We start from the raw sequence: 18,151 nt of genomic DNA on the forward strand, positions 1-18,151 counted from the left end.
CACGGTTTCTCCTTTCGATAGCCATACTGCTCAAAGACGTGATGCGTTGTCAAATGAAAGCATGGATGTCATACCGTCATACAAACAGCGTACAGACCCAGATTTGCACTTGGTGACCACAAATGAAACTAAATTCCGCATGAACATAGTAGCGTATCTACCAAGTTTCACTGCCATACGGTAATTACAGTCAGTAGCTACACTTTAATTATAACCACCCGGTGCATGTATTCTTGTTGCTGGATGTCCAGTGATGATAAAACGTTTGTAGCTAGCACGAAAACGACGCGTAACATATAATTATAAAAGACATCATATTTACTCCAGTGACTGTAACACTTTCTTTATTTCACGATTGCAATTTCGGCCTTGGGCCATTATCAAGTGAAGATGTTATAGCTATTAGGCCATGTCAACCTGATAGTAATAGTAATGACAACGACATATAAATGTGTCAGCTCATTTTAGGCTGACATAGCCTAATAGCCATAACATCTTCACTTGATAATAGCCTAAGGCCGAAATTGCAATCGTGAAATAAAGAAAGTGCTACAGTCACTGGCGTAAATATGACGTCTTTTATAAAGTTCTACATGACTGTGGATCCCAGGTATAAAAAGTTACGTAACATATCAGTTCTACTATTACAGAGCTATTCAAAATTATGAAAACTACGTAGCAGTCGATGTTGTTTACTTAATTTTTTTGTATGTGTTCTGGGTGCAATTTTGCTATCAGAAGATGGTTAAGTAGGTGGAGGACTTTTGTAAAGAAATAGAAAAGCATGGAAAATAACCGATACATTTATAAAGTGCTTCTGCATTTCCTTACGCTGTCGACTACTGCACCGTCAGTGAATAGTCTGATAGCGGTGCCGGTACTATCTGCTACGTATGCGACGCGGCAGAATGAAGATGGCGTACGGCGGGCCGGATAGGTGTAGCAGGGTGTGGAGGTCGCGGCCGTAACGCGTGTGTTACGTCACAGCCTCGTGGCTGCGCTGCGAGAGGAGCTGGCGTGACGTAGCGCAAACAGAAGGCAGCGGCTGTATAAAGCGAAGCTCGCGCCGGGAGCCGTCAGAAAAGCAGAGCAGCGATGGGAATCGAGAGGTACGCAGGCCGCGTTGCCCTGGTGACGGGCGCCAGCTCCGGCATCGGAGCCGCCATCGCTGAGGCGCTGCTCAGGAAGGGACTCACCGTCGTGGGACTGGCCAGGAGGGTCGACAGGGTTAAGGTAGGCGACCTCGTCACTGGAAAACGCCTCCCGCGTTCTCCAGGTAGATGAATTACAATTGCACACTACCAAAACCTACGGTTTGGAAATTTTGATACACTACATAACTGATGTAGTGAATAGCAGGATTAGCGGTACTATTCGTAGCACTGGTAGGGAAAGAAACATGTTGTTTTGTTCTTGTGGTCTTCAGTCCAGAGACTGGTTTGATGCAGCTCCCCATGCTACCCTATCCTGTACAAGCTTCTTCATCTCCCAGTACCTACAGCAACCTACATCCTTAGTTCAAATGGCTCTGAGCACTATGGGACTTAACTTCTGAGGTCATCAGTCCCCTTGAACTTATAACTACTTAAACCTAACTAACCTAAGGACCACACACATCCATGCCCGAGGCAGGATTCGAACCTACGACCGTAGCGGTCGCGCGGTTCCAGACTGTAGCGCCGAGAACCGCTCCCCCACTCCGGCCAGCACCTACATCCTTCTGAATCTGTTTAGTGTATTCATCTCTTGGTCTCCCTCTACGATTTTTACCCTCCACGCTGCCCTCCAATACTAAATTGGTGATCCCTTGATGCCTCAGAACATGTCCTACCAACCGATCCCTTCTTCTAGTCTAGTTGTGCCACAAATTTCTCTTCTCTCCAATTCTATTCAATACCTCCTCATTATTTATGTGATCTACCCATCTAATCTTCAGCATTCTTCTATAGCACCACATTTCGAAAGTTTCTATTCTCTTCTTGTATAAACTATTTATCGTCCACGTTTCACTTCCATACATGGCTACACTCCATACAAATACTTTCATATACCACTTCCTGACACTTAAATCTATACTCGATGTTAACAAATTTCTCTTCTTTAGAAACGGTTTCCGTGCCATTGCCAGTCTACATGTTGTATCCTCTCTACTTCGACCATCATCTGTTATTTTGCTCCCCAAATAGAAAAATACTTTACTACTTTAAGTGTCTCATTTCCTAATCTAATTCCCGCAGCATCGCCCGAATTAATTCGACTACATTCCATTATTATCGTTTTGCTTTTGTTGATGTTCATCTTATATCCTCCTTTCAAGACACGGTTCATTCCGTTCAGCTGCTCTTCCAGGTCCTTTGCTGTCTCTGACAGAATTACAATGTCATCGACGAACCTCAAAGTTTTTATTTCTTCTCCATGGATTTTAATTCCAACTCCTAATTTTTCTTTTGTTTACTTTACTGCTTGCTCAATATACAGATTGAATAACATCGGGGATAGGCTGCAACCCTGTCTCACTCCCTTCCCAACCAAGGAATGTTTAAGAGACAAGCTGGGATTTGACTATTTCTCTTTGTTTTTCGTTTGTTTTGCATATCACTGGAACAGCACATCAGCCTGTCTTAGTCTATTGTGTATTTCGTATCCTTACTGAATGTAAATTGTATTTTGCAAGTAATAAAAATTAGATGATCGCGTAACTTCTGCGCTTTAATGTAACCTAAATAATTACTTTTGATGCATGTCCAGTTTAAATGCAGAAACAAACAAAATTAAATTTATTATTGTTATTTTCTACTCTTCGTCCTGATCAAAGGCAAGAGTTTTCTGTTGTTATTGATAAATGTGAAAGTTGTTTATGAAGAAGAGAAACATGTTTTACATAATTTGAACGAAATACTGAAGCGATGTTTGAATATTTTTTTTGTTTTCTGTATGTTTTGTTTTACCTTCTTGTTGAGGACACTGAGTTTTCTAGCGCTGTTTGATAATTCTGTATTGTTTTCTTTCTTTCATCTGTTTCCTGTCATATATCAACAATTTTCGAATAAAACGTGATTTAAACATTGAAAATTTAAATTTTACTGTAAATACTGTTTATTTTTAAGCAACAGACAGGCGGATAACTATGTAGGACACAAATGTGTCTTAGGTAATGAAGCCTTTTATATCTCCTTACTCAAATTCTATACAGTTCACCGCTTCCGGTTTTTAGCGGAATATAGTAAGATATATGTTTTGATTTAACTAAGGCGTTTGATTGTCTTGATCACAAAATATTGCTCAAGAAGTTGCACCATTACGGAATACGGAGAGCTACTCACAATTGGTTCACCTCTTACTTCAGTGACACACAGCAGAAGGTCATTATTCACAGTGTTGAGAATGGCTGTGATGTGGGGTTTGATTGCGGTACAGGCAAATAGGGGGGTGGGGGGGGGTGCCCAGGGATCAGTGCTGGGGACACTCCTGTTCCTTATTTATATAAATGATATTCCCTCTTGTATTACGGGCAACTCTAAAATATTTCTGTTTGCTGATGACACTAGTTTGGTAGTAAAGGATGTTGTGTGCAACATTGGCTAGGTTTCATATAGGGCAGTTCACGACACAAGTTCATGGCTTGGAGAAAATAAACTAACGGTAAAAATCGTAAGACTCAGTTTTTACATTTTCAAACACATAATTCAACAAAGCCCGCCGTTTTAATTTCACAGATTGGGCATATGATTAGTGAAGCTGAACAATTCACATTTCTAGGTGCTCAGATAGATAGTAAACTGACGTGGAAAGGCCACGTTCAGGATCTTGTTCAAAGACTTAATGCTACCATTTTTACTACTCGAATGATATCTGAAGTAAGGGATTGTTCGACACGAAAATTTGTCTACTTTGCTTATTTCCATTCGTTTATATCATATGGTATTATATTTTGGAGTAACTCTTCCCCTTCTAAAAGGATATTTTTGGCTCAGAAACGGTTGCTTCGGGCAGGATCGGACTTCTTTAACTCTTGTGGGAAAAGGTGTGCAATATACTGCTGCATCCATTTTCAATAAACTACCACTCGAATTCAAAAATCTTACCACTAATCCACGCGCTTTCAAATCAAAACTGAAGAGTTTTCTCATGGGTCACTCCTTCTATTCTGTCGAGGAGTTCCTTAAAAAATTAAGGTGATTCTTGTTGTACTGTTGATTGCGTTTACTTAAACTTATGGCTAGACTTTTTTAGGGTTCATAAACATATTATTTTTATCTGTTATTACTTTTGTGTTGTAATTTCATGTACTGACACGTTCCATGACCTTGTAGATTTGCTCCTGGATTTGTTCCTATGGAACTTGGCGTGTAAATAAATAAATAAATAAATACTGATCACTTACTTAAAGAAAGTGATCGTTATGAAATAACGTCCTATAGGTAAGCAGAAACGTAACGTATAGGTGAAATAGGTACGATCTTAACTGACCAAAGGTACTAGGGAGATTACCGTAGTCTACGCTTGCTTACGATAGCCTACAATAGCCTACAGTATTTTCATAACTCTATATCTATTTTTATAGCACTACATCTATACTATTGAACGATTAACCCGCTTCATGGCACCTGGTCCAAATTGCAGGTCACCTATCTACCGGCTTCCTGTGGCAATAAAAATCTAATTTTCAGTATTTCATATAATGATTGACCAAATTTAAAAATTTTAGTTTTGTCATAATCTACCCATTAAGAGGTATAGCCTTATGTTCCAGGTTTAACACAGTAAGACAAGTGTTACTACAGTCAGTTAGTGTATAATTCTAGAGGCAGTGTAACTCATGGCGCAAACACCCAGAATACGTTCTTACAGTATTTGGGAATAAGAGCAGTTAGTGACTTTTAACAAACTTTACCCGTAATTTCTCACAAGTGTGACACTTTTTCTCGCTGCTAACCCCGACAGATGATGAAACGAGAAAACTTTATCGCTTACCATACGTTCGCTGTTCATACAGTAAAACTGCCGCATAGTGAGTGACGTTTTAATGTAGTACTTCTTTACGTGTAACTCTATTCGCAACACATTTCTCAGACATTATCCATATATACCACAGAATGTAGGTGGAACCTTGTATTATTCTGTGGCACATATTTCAGGACATGTGACGTAATGAAACCTGAGATGCGTTGAAACTAGATTGTACCGAAACTGGGTGCCAATTCCCAAACTATGATCATCCAGCGTTTGATAACGACAGCGCTTAGCGACTTCAAACGAACTTTAAACATTATTTAAAACCCTTACTACACGTTTTCTCGCATATATCCGCACGTAGTGTTTAATGTATTATCTCAATAGCAAATTGTTAGGTCGGGGCTTTGGTGTGATGGGTGCTGTAGTTTTTTCCATGTGGGTGACTGTAGTGGCGTGGGAATAGGGGAAGTAAATGAGACTCATCAGTGGTTTTGTAGGATTTGTAGTAGAGATAGGAAGATACTGGAACAGGAGGGGAAAATTGCTGCCCTTCAGGCTGAGTTAGACAAGGCCAGGGGAGATCTTGACAGGTTAAGGAGGGAGAAGGGTAAAGAGAGGTGGGAAGTGGCAACAGGCAACAGGAGGAACAGGCCTAGAACTTTGTCTGACAGCTTTATGGTGAATGTGGAAAATAGATTTGACCTGTTGCTTCAGTTAGAAGCTGGTGAGCCTCAAGCAGTTACAGGTGTAGACAGGGCACAACAAACTTTCAGCAGCAAATTGAAAAGTAAGAATGTAGGGAAATCAGTAAAGAGAAAGAAAGTGTTGTTGTTAGGTAGTTCCCATGGAAGAGGTGTTGGCCAACTCTTGCAGGATGAACTAGGATCAGAATACCAGGTCACCAATTTTTTTAAACCTAGTACTGGTCTGGAGCAGGTGACAGAGGATTTAGGATCACTTTGCAAAGATTTCACTAAGGAAGACACCGTGGTTATAGTGGGTGGGGCAGGTAACAGTATTGACAGAGATCCTGGGTACAGCATAGAGTGTGACCTGGCGAAGATTGCATCAGCATCGAGGCATACCAGTGTTGAGTTTGTATCTGTTCTTGGGCGCCATGACCGACCTCATTTGAACTCTTCTGTCAAGAGAGTTAATTTGGAGCTGGAACGGCTGCTCATGTCAGGTGCGGGGTCACACATTGGTGTGGTTCATGTTGATTCTGTCAGTAGGTGGGATTATACTAGGCATGGCCTTCACCTCAACAGGAAGGGGAAGGGTAAATTGGCTGGGGAAATAGCAGGAAAGTTAAAGGGGGGAGGCACTGTCATGAGTGGTAAAATACCAGTGGTTATAGGATTCAGAAAAGACCCTTTTTTAGGGTAGGGAGGACAGAAAGAAAACAAATTTTAAGAGAGGTTAGAACTGAGACAAACCTTCAGTTTGAGAAAGAAATCAAAAAACATAATTCCAGCTTATTACATCAACATAAACAGCCATTGGTTAAGAATTTTCAACTGTCAGCAGATATTTTAACTCCATCCAATTTTAAGTCAGTCAATGTGAAATGTCAGCTATCTTTATTGCATCAAAATATTCGAGGACTGAGAAATAAAATTAATGAATTAACTATCTGCATAGATGAATTAGAGTCTTCAAACCCAGCTGACATAATCTGCCTCTCTGAACATCATGTGACCACTGGTATAGAACTTTTAAGTGTTACAGGGTTTAGGTTAGCATCTCACTATTGTAGATCAGAAATGGAGAAAGGAGGAGTTGCCACATTCATCAGGAACTGTCATAAATTTAAGAACATAGACATTCATAAATTTTGCCTAGAACAGCATATGGAAGCATGTGCAACAGAATTAGATTTTCACAAAAAATCTTTCATAATATTAAGTGTATATCGAGCACCTGCAGGTAACTTTAATCTGTTTGTAAACCACCTTGAAGCTGTACTGGCCCATTTAACAACCAAAAACAAAGAAATAGTGGTTGCTGGTGATTTCAATGTAGATTTCCTTAAAGACTCTCCCAATAAGAACCTATTTGAGTTAGTAACACTATCATTCAACTTAATTCCCACAGTAAAGTTCCCCACTAGGATAACCACTTGCTCACAAACAGCCATTGATAATATCTTTATAGAAAAGTCAAATGAACAAAATTATATTACAAAACCAATAGTCAATGGCCTCTCAGACCATGACATGCAGTTCCTTCTGTTAAATGTTAATACTGAACAGGATATAAAATCTGTTAAATCTGAGCTCAAGAGGGTAATCAGTAAGCCAAAAATTGATTATTTTAGGACACTCCTCAGAGACATTCACTGGACTGATGTTTACAGTGCTCATGGCATGAATGAAAAATATAACATTTTTGCTAATAAAGTGCTTACCTTATTTGAACACTGCTTTCCCCCAAAACTTACCAAGGTTAGAGCAAAGTCTACAAAGAAGCCATGGATTACTCGAGGAATAGGGGTATCTTGTAAAACAAAAAGAAAACTGTATCTGTCAATCCGAAACATTTCCAATGTTGATGCTATAGCACATTATAAGAAATACTGCAAAATATTAAAGACTGTAATACGGATGTCAAAGCAAATATATTACAAGGAAAAGATAGTCATATCAGATAACAAAATAAAGACAATATGGGATATAGTGAAGGAGGAGACCGGTAGAACCAGACATGAAGAGGAACAAATAGCATTAAGAGTAAATGATGCATTGGTGACAGATGTGTATAGTGTTGCAGAACTTTTTAACAAACATTTTATAACTGTTACTGAAAAGATGGGGTTGTCAGGTTCGGTAGATGCTGCTATGGATTACCTTAGACCAGACATTTCAAGTAACTTCCATAATATGAATTTGACCCTCACTACCCCAACAGAAATAATGTCCATCATAAAATCTTTAAAATCAAAAACATCTAGTGGGTATGATGAAATATCAACAAAGTTAATTAAAGAATGTGATTCTGAGCTAAGTAACATATTAAGCTATCTGTGTAACCAGTCGTTTATCAGTGGAATATTTCCCGAATGGCTGAAATATGCTGAAGTTAAGCCACTGTTTAAGAAGGGAGATAAAGAAATAGCATCAAATTTCCGTCCAATTTCACTGTTGCCAGCATTCTCAAAAATTTTCGAAAAAGTAATGTACAGTCGTCTTTATAACCATCTTATCTCAAATAACATACTGTCAAAGTCACAGTTTGGATTTCTAAAAGGTTCTGATATTGAGAAGGCTATCTACACTTACAGTGAAAATGTACTTAATTCATTAGACAAAAAATTGCAGGCAACTGGTATATTTTGTGATCTGTCAAAGGCATTTGACTGTGTAAATCACAATATCCTTTTAAGTAAACTAGAATATTATAGTGTAACAGGAAATGCTGCAAAATGGTTCAAATCTTATATCTCTGGCAGGAAACAAAGGGTGTTATTAGGAAAGAGACATGTATCAAGCTATCAGGCATCATCCAACTGGGAACTAATTACATGTGGGGTCCCACAAGGTTCCATTTTGGGGCCCTTACTTTTTCTTGTGTATATCAATGACCTTTCATCAGTAACATTACCAGATGCCAAGTTTGTTTTGTTTGCTGATGATACAAACATTGCAATAAATAGCAAATCAAGTGTAGTCTGAGAAAGATCAGCCAATAAAATATTTGTGGATATTAATCACTGGTTCCTAGCCAATTCTTTGTCACTAAACTTTGAAAAAACACACTACATGCAGTTCAGAACTTGTAAGGGGTGTCCCAAGAGTATATGTCTAACATATGATGACAAGAAGATAGAAGAAGTGGACGATGTTAAATTCTTGGGATTACAGCTTGATAATAAATTCAACTGGGAGGAGCACACCACAGAACTGCTGAAGCGTCTTAACAAATCTCTGTTTGCAATGCGAATTTTGTCAGACATAGGGGATATAAAAATGAAAAAGCTGGCATACTATGCTTACTTTCATTCCATAATGTCATATGGGATTATTTTCTGGGGTAATTCATCAAGCCAAGCTAAAGTTTTTCGGTCACAAAAACGTGCAGTAAGAATTATATGTGGTGTGAACTCAAGAACATCCTGCAGAAGCCTGTTTAGGGAACTAGGGATACTAACTACAGCTTCCCAATATATTTATTCCTTAATGAAATTTGTCATTAAAAATATATCACTTTTTCAAACCAACAGCTCAATTCATGGAATCAATACTAGAAATAAGAATAATCTTCACAAGGATTTAAAGTCACTTAGTCTTGTACAAAAAGGTGTGCATTATTCAGGAACACACATTTTCAATAACTTGCCAGCAGCCATAAAAAGCTTAACAACCAATGAAATTCAGTTTAAGAGAAGCCTAAAGGATTTATTGGTGGCCAACTCCTTCTACTCCATTGATGAATTTCTGAGGAAAACCAACTGATTTGTATATAAGTACAACATAACTTCTGCACAATTTCAGTGCAGGAATGTGTTCACTGAAAATTTGTGTGTGTGTGTGTGTGTGTGTGTGTAAGTATAATCTAACTTCTGCACCATTTCAGTGCAGTAATGTGTTCATTGTAAATAAGTATTACAGTAGTTGTATTACATGTTTCTTACCTTATAAATAAATAAAAAACTTTTTTATTTTAAATTCAGTGCAATAGCATTTGTAAAATGACTCTTAGTGTTCATTAAAAATGACGATCATTCCACTTGGGACCTGTGGAATGGTACATTAGCTTATTTGTTTTAGTTTAAATATTTGTCATGTATTGTTGTTTTTCTGACATGTTCCACATCCTGGAGGACCTCCTCACTACGGATCAATTGGAATGAAAGTAAATCTAATCTAATCTAATTAATGAGACACTTAAAGCTGATTTGTGTTTGAGAGTTCGAGTCTCTTAAGAGCCGAGAGTTTACTGGTGCTTCACTGTGTCAAAAGTATTTGTTAACTCCAAACAAACATATACATTTCTGCACCGTCATCTAGCAAACAAAATGGGTTTATACGGAATATACGATCAGACAATGGGGATTAACTTGAGCTTTCGGCATAGCCCGTTAGATCTGGGCCGTGACGTAGTACTCTTGCTGTGGACAACATGGTTCTTCAGTCACAAATTAAACATTTTCTTTCGTTGTGACTAAACACTATCTTTGGTTTCCCTAGTAACGAGCGGAAGCAGTTACAACTTTTATATGTATGTGGAATTATTTACGAATACGTTTTCCTGTCGAAATAAAATTCCGTCCCCGACATGCTGGCCTGCTTGCTTTGAGAGGTCGAGGCACAGTATCTGTATTATAGATATAGCTTAATATCACCATAACTACGACCATTATTAATGTTTTCGATACAGCGTTTCGCTGGTTGTCGAAAATTTTCCCTTCGTGAATTATCGTTTTCTTGTCTTCCTATACTACCATACGTTTTTGGATTTTCGTATTCATATCGGCGTTTTAATTTGAGCTGTATAACAGGACAAGTCATGTTTCTGACATTATGTTTCCTTAGTAATCGCGAGTTTTGGCTCTCTGCATTGGTATATCTTGTTGGGGTGGAGCTGTAAGTTTTAAGCATCTTTCGTTTGTTCTCGCCATTGGTTTCCGTTTTTAGCTTTCTGGCCAAAGGCCTTGCCGCAGTGGTAACACCGGTTTCCGTCAGATCACCGAAGTTAAGCGCTGTCGGGTTGGACTGGCACTTGAATGGGTAGGTGTACCGAACGCTGTTGGCAAGCGGGTTGCACTCAGCACTTGTGAGGCAAACTTAGGAGCTACTTGATTGAGAAATAGCGGCTCCGGTCTCGGAAACTGACATACGGCCAGGAGAGCAGTGTGCTGACTACATGACCCTCAATATCCGCATCTGGTGACGCCTGTGACCTGAGGATGACACGGCGGCCGGTCGGTACCGTTGGGCCTTTATTGCCTGTTCGGGCGCAGTTTAGTTTTAGCATTTTTTAGCTTTCTGAATTGCGATCAGTCTGCTCAGTTGAGTTCTGTAGATGAAGTGATTATTTCTACATGGCATTTCTTTAATTTTGGCTACTGTGTTGGTATCTTTCTTTTTTTGTTTTTGTTTTTCTATTGCTATCGGTTTATGCGTTTTTATGTTCGTATAGTTCTTTTAAGTTGAGCTACGCTCAAGTGATCATTTCGATACTGCGTCTCGTTAGTGCTAACGATTTTTGTATCCGCATTTTCAGCTGAGCTACATCATGTGATGTTTTCGATTGCTCTTAAATTTGGTTAGCGTATTTTTTTTTTTTTTTCCTTTACGTCTTTGAAGCCAATAATTCTTTAGCGTTCCTCTGGTTGTTTCATTTGTAATTTTTTCTGTTCTTGTTTTAGGGTTGTTAGTTTTGTCCACGTTTACAAACACGAGTTTTTCACCTTGCTCCACTAGCTTATTATTAAGAATTTGTACGATTTTGTATTACATGTTAATTATTTCGGCGCCATGGGAGCAGACAACGAAATTGGTGACCATTTTGAAATCACGTTTGTGCTATATTTTAGGGCTTGTTATGACGTTATGTTTCGAAGTCAACGGATGGCATTGAAGGCTCTGATTTATCTGACAGATTGTGATTGGACTGATGACAAACGCAACTCATTATGACTTTTTAATGAGGAGAAATCGTCGGAAGAAAAGTGAGAGTTCTTTATCACTTCGTCGACTTCTAATCAACGTACTATTTTCTGGAAAATCTTCGCCCATATGTAACCGGCCCACTAAATATTTCATCAATGGAATCCAGTTTATTGTTCAAGACGGCTAATGTTTTACGGAAAAGAAATTAAAGTCAGGAATGCTTCTAGCAAGCATAGTATTACCTCAAATCACAGTATCCATAAACGATATATGAGGTGTGTGCCGCAGACCTCGGTTACAGCAAAGTACCCTGAAGTGAACAGAGTAGAAAAAAATACTGAAATAATTTTGCTGTTGAAGATCTCGCTTCGGCAAAAACGTTTCATCCAATGTGCAGCTTCATAAAGCCGCATTAATTTCTTCTCACTGTTTCTTGCCGTGATAAGCATCAAATTATGTTTGTTTCTTCGCTTATTTTAGGTTCAGTCATTCTCATCTGATGCCCGTCCATCTGCAACACTTACGATACCAGCAGCATCTCTCATAAAGCATTCAAGCTGTATGATGAGCTCTCACTACAGCTGCAATCTCTTCGGTTTAGCGACATTTCTCGCCATGCCAATCAAGACTGGCTGTTATTGTTGTTGTTGTCGCTGACGTCGTCGTCATCGTCGTCGTCGTCGTCATCATCTTCAGTCCGAAGACTGATTTTAACACGTGCAAGCCTCTTTGTCTCCGAATAATCACTGCAACTTAGTTCCTTCTGAATCTGCCTATTGTATTCATCTCTTGGTCTCCCTCTACGATTTTTACTACCCACACTTCCGTACAACACTAAATCAGGAATCCTTTGATGTCTCAGAGTTTGTCATACCAACTTATCCCTCCTAGTCAGATTGTACCACAAATTTCTATTATCCCCAGTTCTGTTCAGTACCTCCTCATTAGTTATGTAATCTACCACTCTAATCTTTAGTATTCTTCTGTAGCACAACATTTTATAACCTTCTGTTTTCTTCCTCTCTCTCTCTCTGTGTGTGTGCGTGTGTGTGTGTGTGTGTGTGTGTGTGTGTGTGTGTGAATTCCTAAGGGGCCAAACTGCTGAGGTCATCGGTCTCTAGCCTTACAAACTACTTCAACAAACTTAAAGTAACTTATGCTAAGAACAACACACACATCTATACCCGAGGAGGAATCGAACCTACGGCGGGAGCGGCCGCGCAATCCGTGACATGGCGACTCAAACCGCGCGGCCACTGTTTATCATCGCTGTTTCACTCACATTCTTGGCTACAATCCGTACTAATACTTTCAGAGAAGTTTCTAGAATGAAATTTTCACTTCGCAACGGAGTGTGCGTTGATATGAAACTTTCTGGGAGATAAAAACTGTATACCGGACCGAGACTAGAACGCGGCAGAGGTCCTGGAAACACCCCCCCCTCCCCCCCCCCCCCCCCCCCCCCGGTGGCTAAGCCATGTCCCCGCAATATCCTTTCTTCCAAGAGTGCTAGTTCTGCAGTGTTCGCAGGAGAGCTTCTGTGAAGTTGGGAAGGTAGGAGACGAGGTACTGGCGGAACTGGAGCTGTGGAGACTGGTCGTGTTTGGGTAGATCTGTCGGTAGAGCGCAAGGCAAAGTTGCCAAGTTCGAGTCTCGGTCCGGCACAAGTTTTAATCTGCCAGAAAATTTCAGTTTCAGAGAACATTTTCTAACATTTAAATTAATATTCCAAGTGAACAAATTTCTTTTATTTAGAAACGCTTTCCTTGCCATTCCACATTTTATATCTTTCCAGCTTCGGATATCACCACTTATTTTGCTGCTCCATTAGCAAATCTCAAATGCTACTATTAGATTCCCGTTTCCTAAACTCTCTATGTGTCACCTGGTTTAATTAGGCCACATTCCATTATCCTTATTTTGCTTTTGTTGATTTTCAGCTTATATCCTTCTTTCGAGACACTGCCCATTCCATTCAACTGCTCTTCCAAGTCTTTTGCTGTCTCTGACTGAATTACAATGCCATCGGAAAACCTCAAAGTTTTTTTTCGTCTCCCTGAACTTTAATTCCTACTCCAAAATTTTCTTTGGTTTCCTTTTGTACTTGGTCAGCGTACAGATTGAATTACATGGTGTATACCCTACAAACCTGTCCCACTCCATTCCTAACCACAGCTTCCCTTTCATGCCCTTCGACTCTTATAACTGCCATCTGGTTTCTGTACAAGTTGAAGCTAGCCATCCGCTCCTGTTGTTGTATCTTCGCTGCCTTCAGAATTTCAAAAGAGTTCATTCCAGTCAATACTGTCAAGAGCTTTCTTTAAGTCTACAAATGATATGAACATAGGTATAATTACTGTAAGTATCCTTATGAAGTCAGAGCCGTGTATGACTTCCCTCAGTTCTAAATACAAGTACCTCACAAATGCCAGATTCGTTTCGATATTCGTATATATTTAATCGTTCACATTTTTATGATTTTCAGCTTTTCAGTCCAGTAACTATTTGCTTAACTTGATCGTCGGTTGGAATCGTAGATCCATGTGGGTTATGGCTATTTAAGAATGTGTTTCGTATAATTGTTGAAAGGAACCCAATAAGTTCCCGTCCTCGTCCCTTTCCCTGTATCCTTGCATAAAATTTCTATTCCACTTCAGTCTCTCACGACACCTGTATTTTCCTTTCCTTTCATGCATTTGACTAGTTGATTAGATTCCTCATGCACTTTCTCCATCTCACCAGTTTGCGATGTGGTGTGCACTGCTGATTTCAGTCATGGGATTATTTTTTAAAACACTTATTTAGGACTGGAGGACAGTAGAATTCTATTTAGTCTTTCATTTCAGGCCCTCGAGTTGAAAGATGCCCCGGGGAAGCTTCATGCAATTGAGGGTGACGTCACCAATGAGGAAAGTATTCTCGCAGCATTTAAATGGATCAAAGAGAACTTGAAAGGTGTCGATATCTTGATTAACAACGCTGGCGTTGGCAATGATGCTGATCTGATCTGTAAGTATCTAAATGCATTCCTATAGATACGTAGCAGCGTTATAGGTATTTAAGCAACAATCCTTGAGCGTGATTACAATCATTGGATTTTTAGTTTTTTATTATTTTTAAGCATGTGTGAATTATTGTAGCTGCACTAGAATTTCACCATTGTGATGTGATTTTCAAAGACACTGTCCCTAACTAAGGGGACTGAATGGAAGTTCAGAATATAACGTTCTTTCGACTTCAAGGTCATCTCGTAAGGGAATTGTCCAATCTGATTTATCGGAACATGCTCTGAAATTTCTTTTACAGGAAGAAGACATCTTGAGACAGATCCTGTCCCAATTTTAGCTGCTAAGACGCACAGCAAATAAATAAATAAATGTTGAAAACTGCCAAACTCGTAGCTCAGCAGGTGGCGAGAGAATAGTACACCTTTACAAGAGTTGTACCACGCTGCACATGAACAACATGGGACGGGCAAATCTTTGGTAGATGGCGCACCGGTAAATACACTCCTGGAAATGGAAAAAAGACCACATTGACACCGGTGTGTCAGACCCACCATACTTGCTCCGGACACTGCGAGAGGGCTGCACAAGCAATGATCACACGCACGGCACAGCGGACACACCAGGAACCGCGGTGTTGGCCGTCGAATGGCGCTAGCTGCGCAGCATTTGTGCACCGCCGCCGTCAGTGTCAGCCAGTTTGCCGTGGCATACGGAGCTCCATCGCAGTCTTTAACACTAGTAGCATGCCGCGACAGCGTGGACGTGAACCGTATGTGCAGTTGACGGACTTTGAGCGAGAGCGTATAGTGGGCATGCGGGAGGCCGGGTGGACGTACCGCCGAATTGCTCAACACGTGGGGCGTCAGGTCTCCACAGTACATCGATGTTGTCGCCAGTGGTCGGCGGAAGGTGCACGTGCCCGTCGACCTGGGACCGGACCGCAGCGACGCACGGATGCACGCCAAGACCGTAGGATCCTACGCAGTGCCGTAGGGGACCGCACCGCCACTTCCCAGCAAATTAGGGACACTGTTGCTCCTGGGGTATCGGCGAGGACCATTCGCAACCGTCTCCATGAAGCTGGGCTACGGTCCCGCACACCGTTAGGCCGTCTTCCGCTCACGCCCCAACATCGTGCAGCCAGCCTCCAGTGGTGTCGCGACAGGCGTGAATGGAGGGACGAATGGAGACGTGTCGTCTTCAGCGATGAGAGTCGCTTCTGCCTTGGTGCCAATGATGGTCGTATGCGTGTTTGGCGCCGTGCAGGTGAGCGCCACAATCAGGACTGCGTACGACCGAGGCACACAGGGCCAACACCCGGCATCATGGTGTGGGGAGCGATCTCCTACACTGGCCGTACACCACTGGTGATCGTCGAGGGGACACTGAATAGTGCACGGTACATCCAAACCGTCATCGAACCCATCGTTCTACCATTCCTAGACCGGCAAGGGAACTTGCTGTTCCAACAGGACAATGCACGTCCGCATGTATCCCGTGCCACCCAACGTGCTCTAGAAGGTGTAAGTCAACTACCCTGGCCAGCAAGATCTCCGGATCTGTCCCCCATTGAGCATGTTTGGGACTGGATGAAGCGTCGTCTCACGCGGTCTGCACGTCCAGCACGAACGCTGGTCCAACTGAGGCGCCAGGTGGAAATGGCATGGCAAGCCGTTCCACAGGACTACATCCAGCATCTCTACGATCGTCTCCATGGGAGAATAGCAGCCTGCATTGCTGCGAAAGGTGGATATACACTGTACTAGTGCCGACATTGTGCATGCTCTGTTGCCTGTGTCTATGTGCCTGTGGTTCTGTCAGTGTGATCATGTGATGTATCTGACCCCAGCAATGTGTCAATAAAGTTTCCCCTTCCTGGGACAATGAATTCACGGTGTTCTTATTTCAATTTCCAGGAGTGTAGATAATACAACTCAAAGCGATCGTGATTTGTAAAGCGAATATCAGTTTGGAGAACTATATGCAAAGATCCTCATTCTGTTCATCGAACCACCTTCACAATCCTCTATTATTCCAATCTCGTACAGCGCGCGGAAAGAATGAACACCTGTATCTTTCCTTACGAGCTCCGATTTCCCTTATTTCATCGTGGTGATCGTTCCGCCCAATGTCGGTCTGTGTCAACAAAATGTTTTCTCATTCGGAGAAGAAAGTTGGTGATTGGAATTTCGTGAGAAGATTCCGTCGCAACGAAAAACGCCTTTCTTTTAACGATTTCCAGCCCAAATCCTGTATCATTTCTGTGACACTGTCTCCCATATTTCGCGATAATACAAAACGTGCTGCCTTTCTTTGAACTTTTTCGATGTACTCCGCCAGTCCTACCTGGTAAGGATCCCACACTGCGCAGCAGTATTCTAAAAGAGGCTGGACAAGCGTAATGTAGGCAGTCTCCTTAGTAGGTCTGTTACATTTTCTAAGTGTCCTGCCAACAAAACGCAGCCTTTGGTTAGCTTTCCCCACTACATTTTCTATGTGTTCTTTCCAATTTAAGTTGTTCGTAATTGTAATATCTAGGTATTTAGTTGAATTTACGGCTTTTAGATTAGACTGATTCATCGTGACCGAAGTTTAAAGCGTTCCTTTTAACACTCACGTGGACTACCTCGCACTTTTAGTTATTTAGGGTGAACTGCCACTTTTCGCACCAATCAGATATTTTTTCTACATCGTTTTGCTGTTTGTTTTGATCTTCTGATGACTTTATTAGTCGATAAACGACAGCGTCATCTGCAAACAACCGAAGACGGCTGCTCAGATTATCCCAAAAATCGCTTATGTAGATAAGGAACAGCAAAGGGCCTATAACACTAGCTTGGGGAACACCAGAAATCACTTCTGTTTTACTCGATGACTTCCGGTCAATTACTGCGAACTTTGACCTCTCTGACAGGAAATCAGAAATCGAGTCACATAACTGAGACGATATTCCATAAGCACGCAATTTCACTATGAGCCGCTTGTGTGGTACAGCGTCAAAAGTCTTCCGGAAATGCAGGAATACGGAATCGACCTGAAATCCCTTGTCAATAGCACTCAACACTTCAAGTGAATAAAGAGCTAGTTGTGTTTCACAGAAACGATGTTTTCTAAACCCATGTTCACTGTGTGTCAATAGACCGTTTCCTTCGATGTAATTCATAATGTTCGAACACAATGCAAGTTCTAAAATCCCGCTGCATATCGACGTTAACGAAATGGGCCTGTAACTTAGTGGATTACTCCTACTACCTTTCGTGAATATTGGTGTGACCTGTGCAACTTTCCAGTCTTTGGGTACGGACCTTTCGTCGAGCGAACGGTTGTATATGATTGTTAAGTATGGAGCTAATGCATCAGCATACTCCGAAAGGAACCTAATTGGTATACAATGTGGACCAGAAGACTTGCTTTTATTAAGTGATATGAGTTGCTTCACTACTTCGAGGATATTTACTTCTACGTTACTCATTTTGGCAGCTGTTCTCTATTGGAATTCTGGAATATTTACTTCGTCTTCTTTTGCGAAGGCATTTCGAAGGGTTGTGTTTAGTAACTCTGCTTTGGCAGCATTGT

General features: G+C 40.9%; 1 protein-coding gene across 1 annotated transcript in view; it reads left to right on the top strand.

Annotated features, from left to right (window-relative positions):
* Positions 1–1,051: 1,051 nt before the first annotated feature.
* Positions 1,052–18,151, top strand: part of LOC124595844 (dehydrogenase/reductase SDR family member 11-like) — a 35,031-nt gene continuing 17,931 nt past the window's right edge. Inside the window, exons 1-2 of the mRNA XM_047134746.1 lie at positions 1,052–1,233; positions 14,414–14,576. Of these exons, the coding sequence (XP_046990702.1) occupies positions 1,096–1,233; positions 14,414–14,576 (301 nt within the window). The 5' untranslated portion in view covers positions 1,052–1,095. The remainder of the gene's footprint in view (positions 1,234–14,413; positions 14,577–18,151) is intronic.

Source organism: Schistocerca americana, chromosome 2 (assembly GCF_021461395.2).
Source record: "Schistocerca americana isolate TAMUIC-IGC-003095 chromosome 2, iqSchAmer2.1, whole genome shotgun sequence".
In the NCBI taxonomy this organism is placed as follows: Eukaryota; Metazoa; Arthropoda; class Insecta; order Orthoptera; family Acrididae; genus Schistocerca; species Schistocerca americana.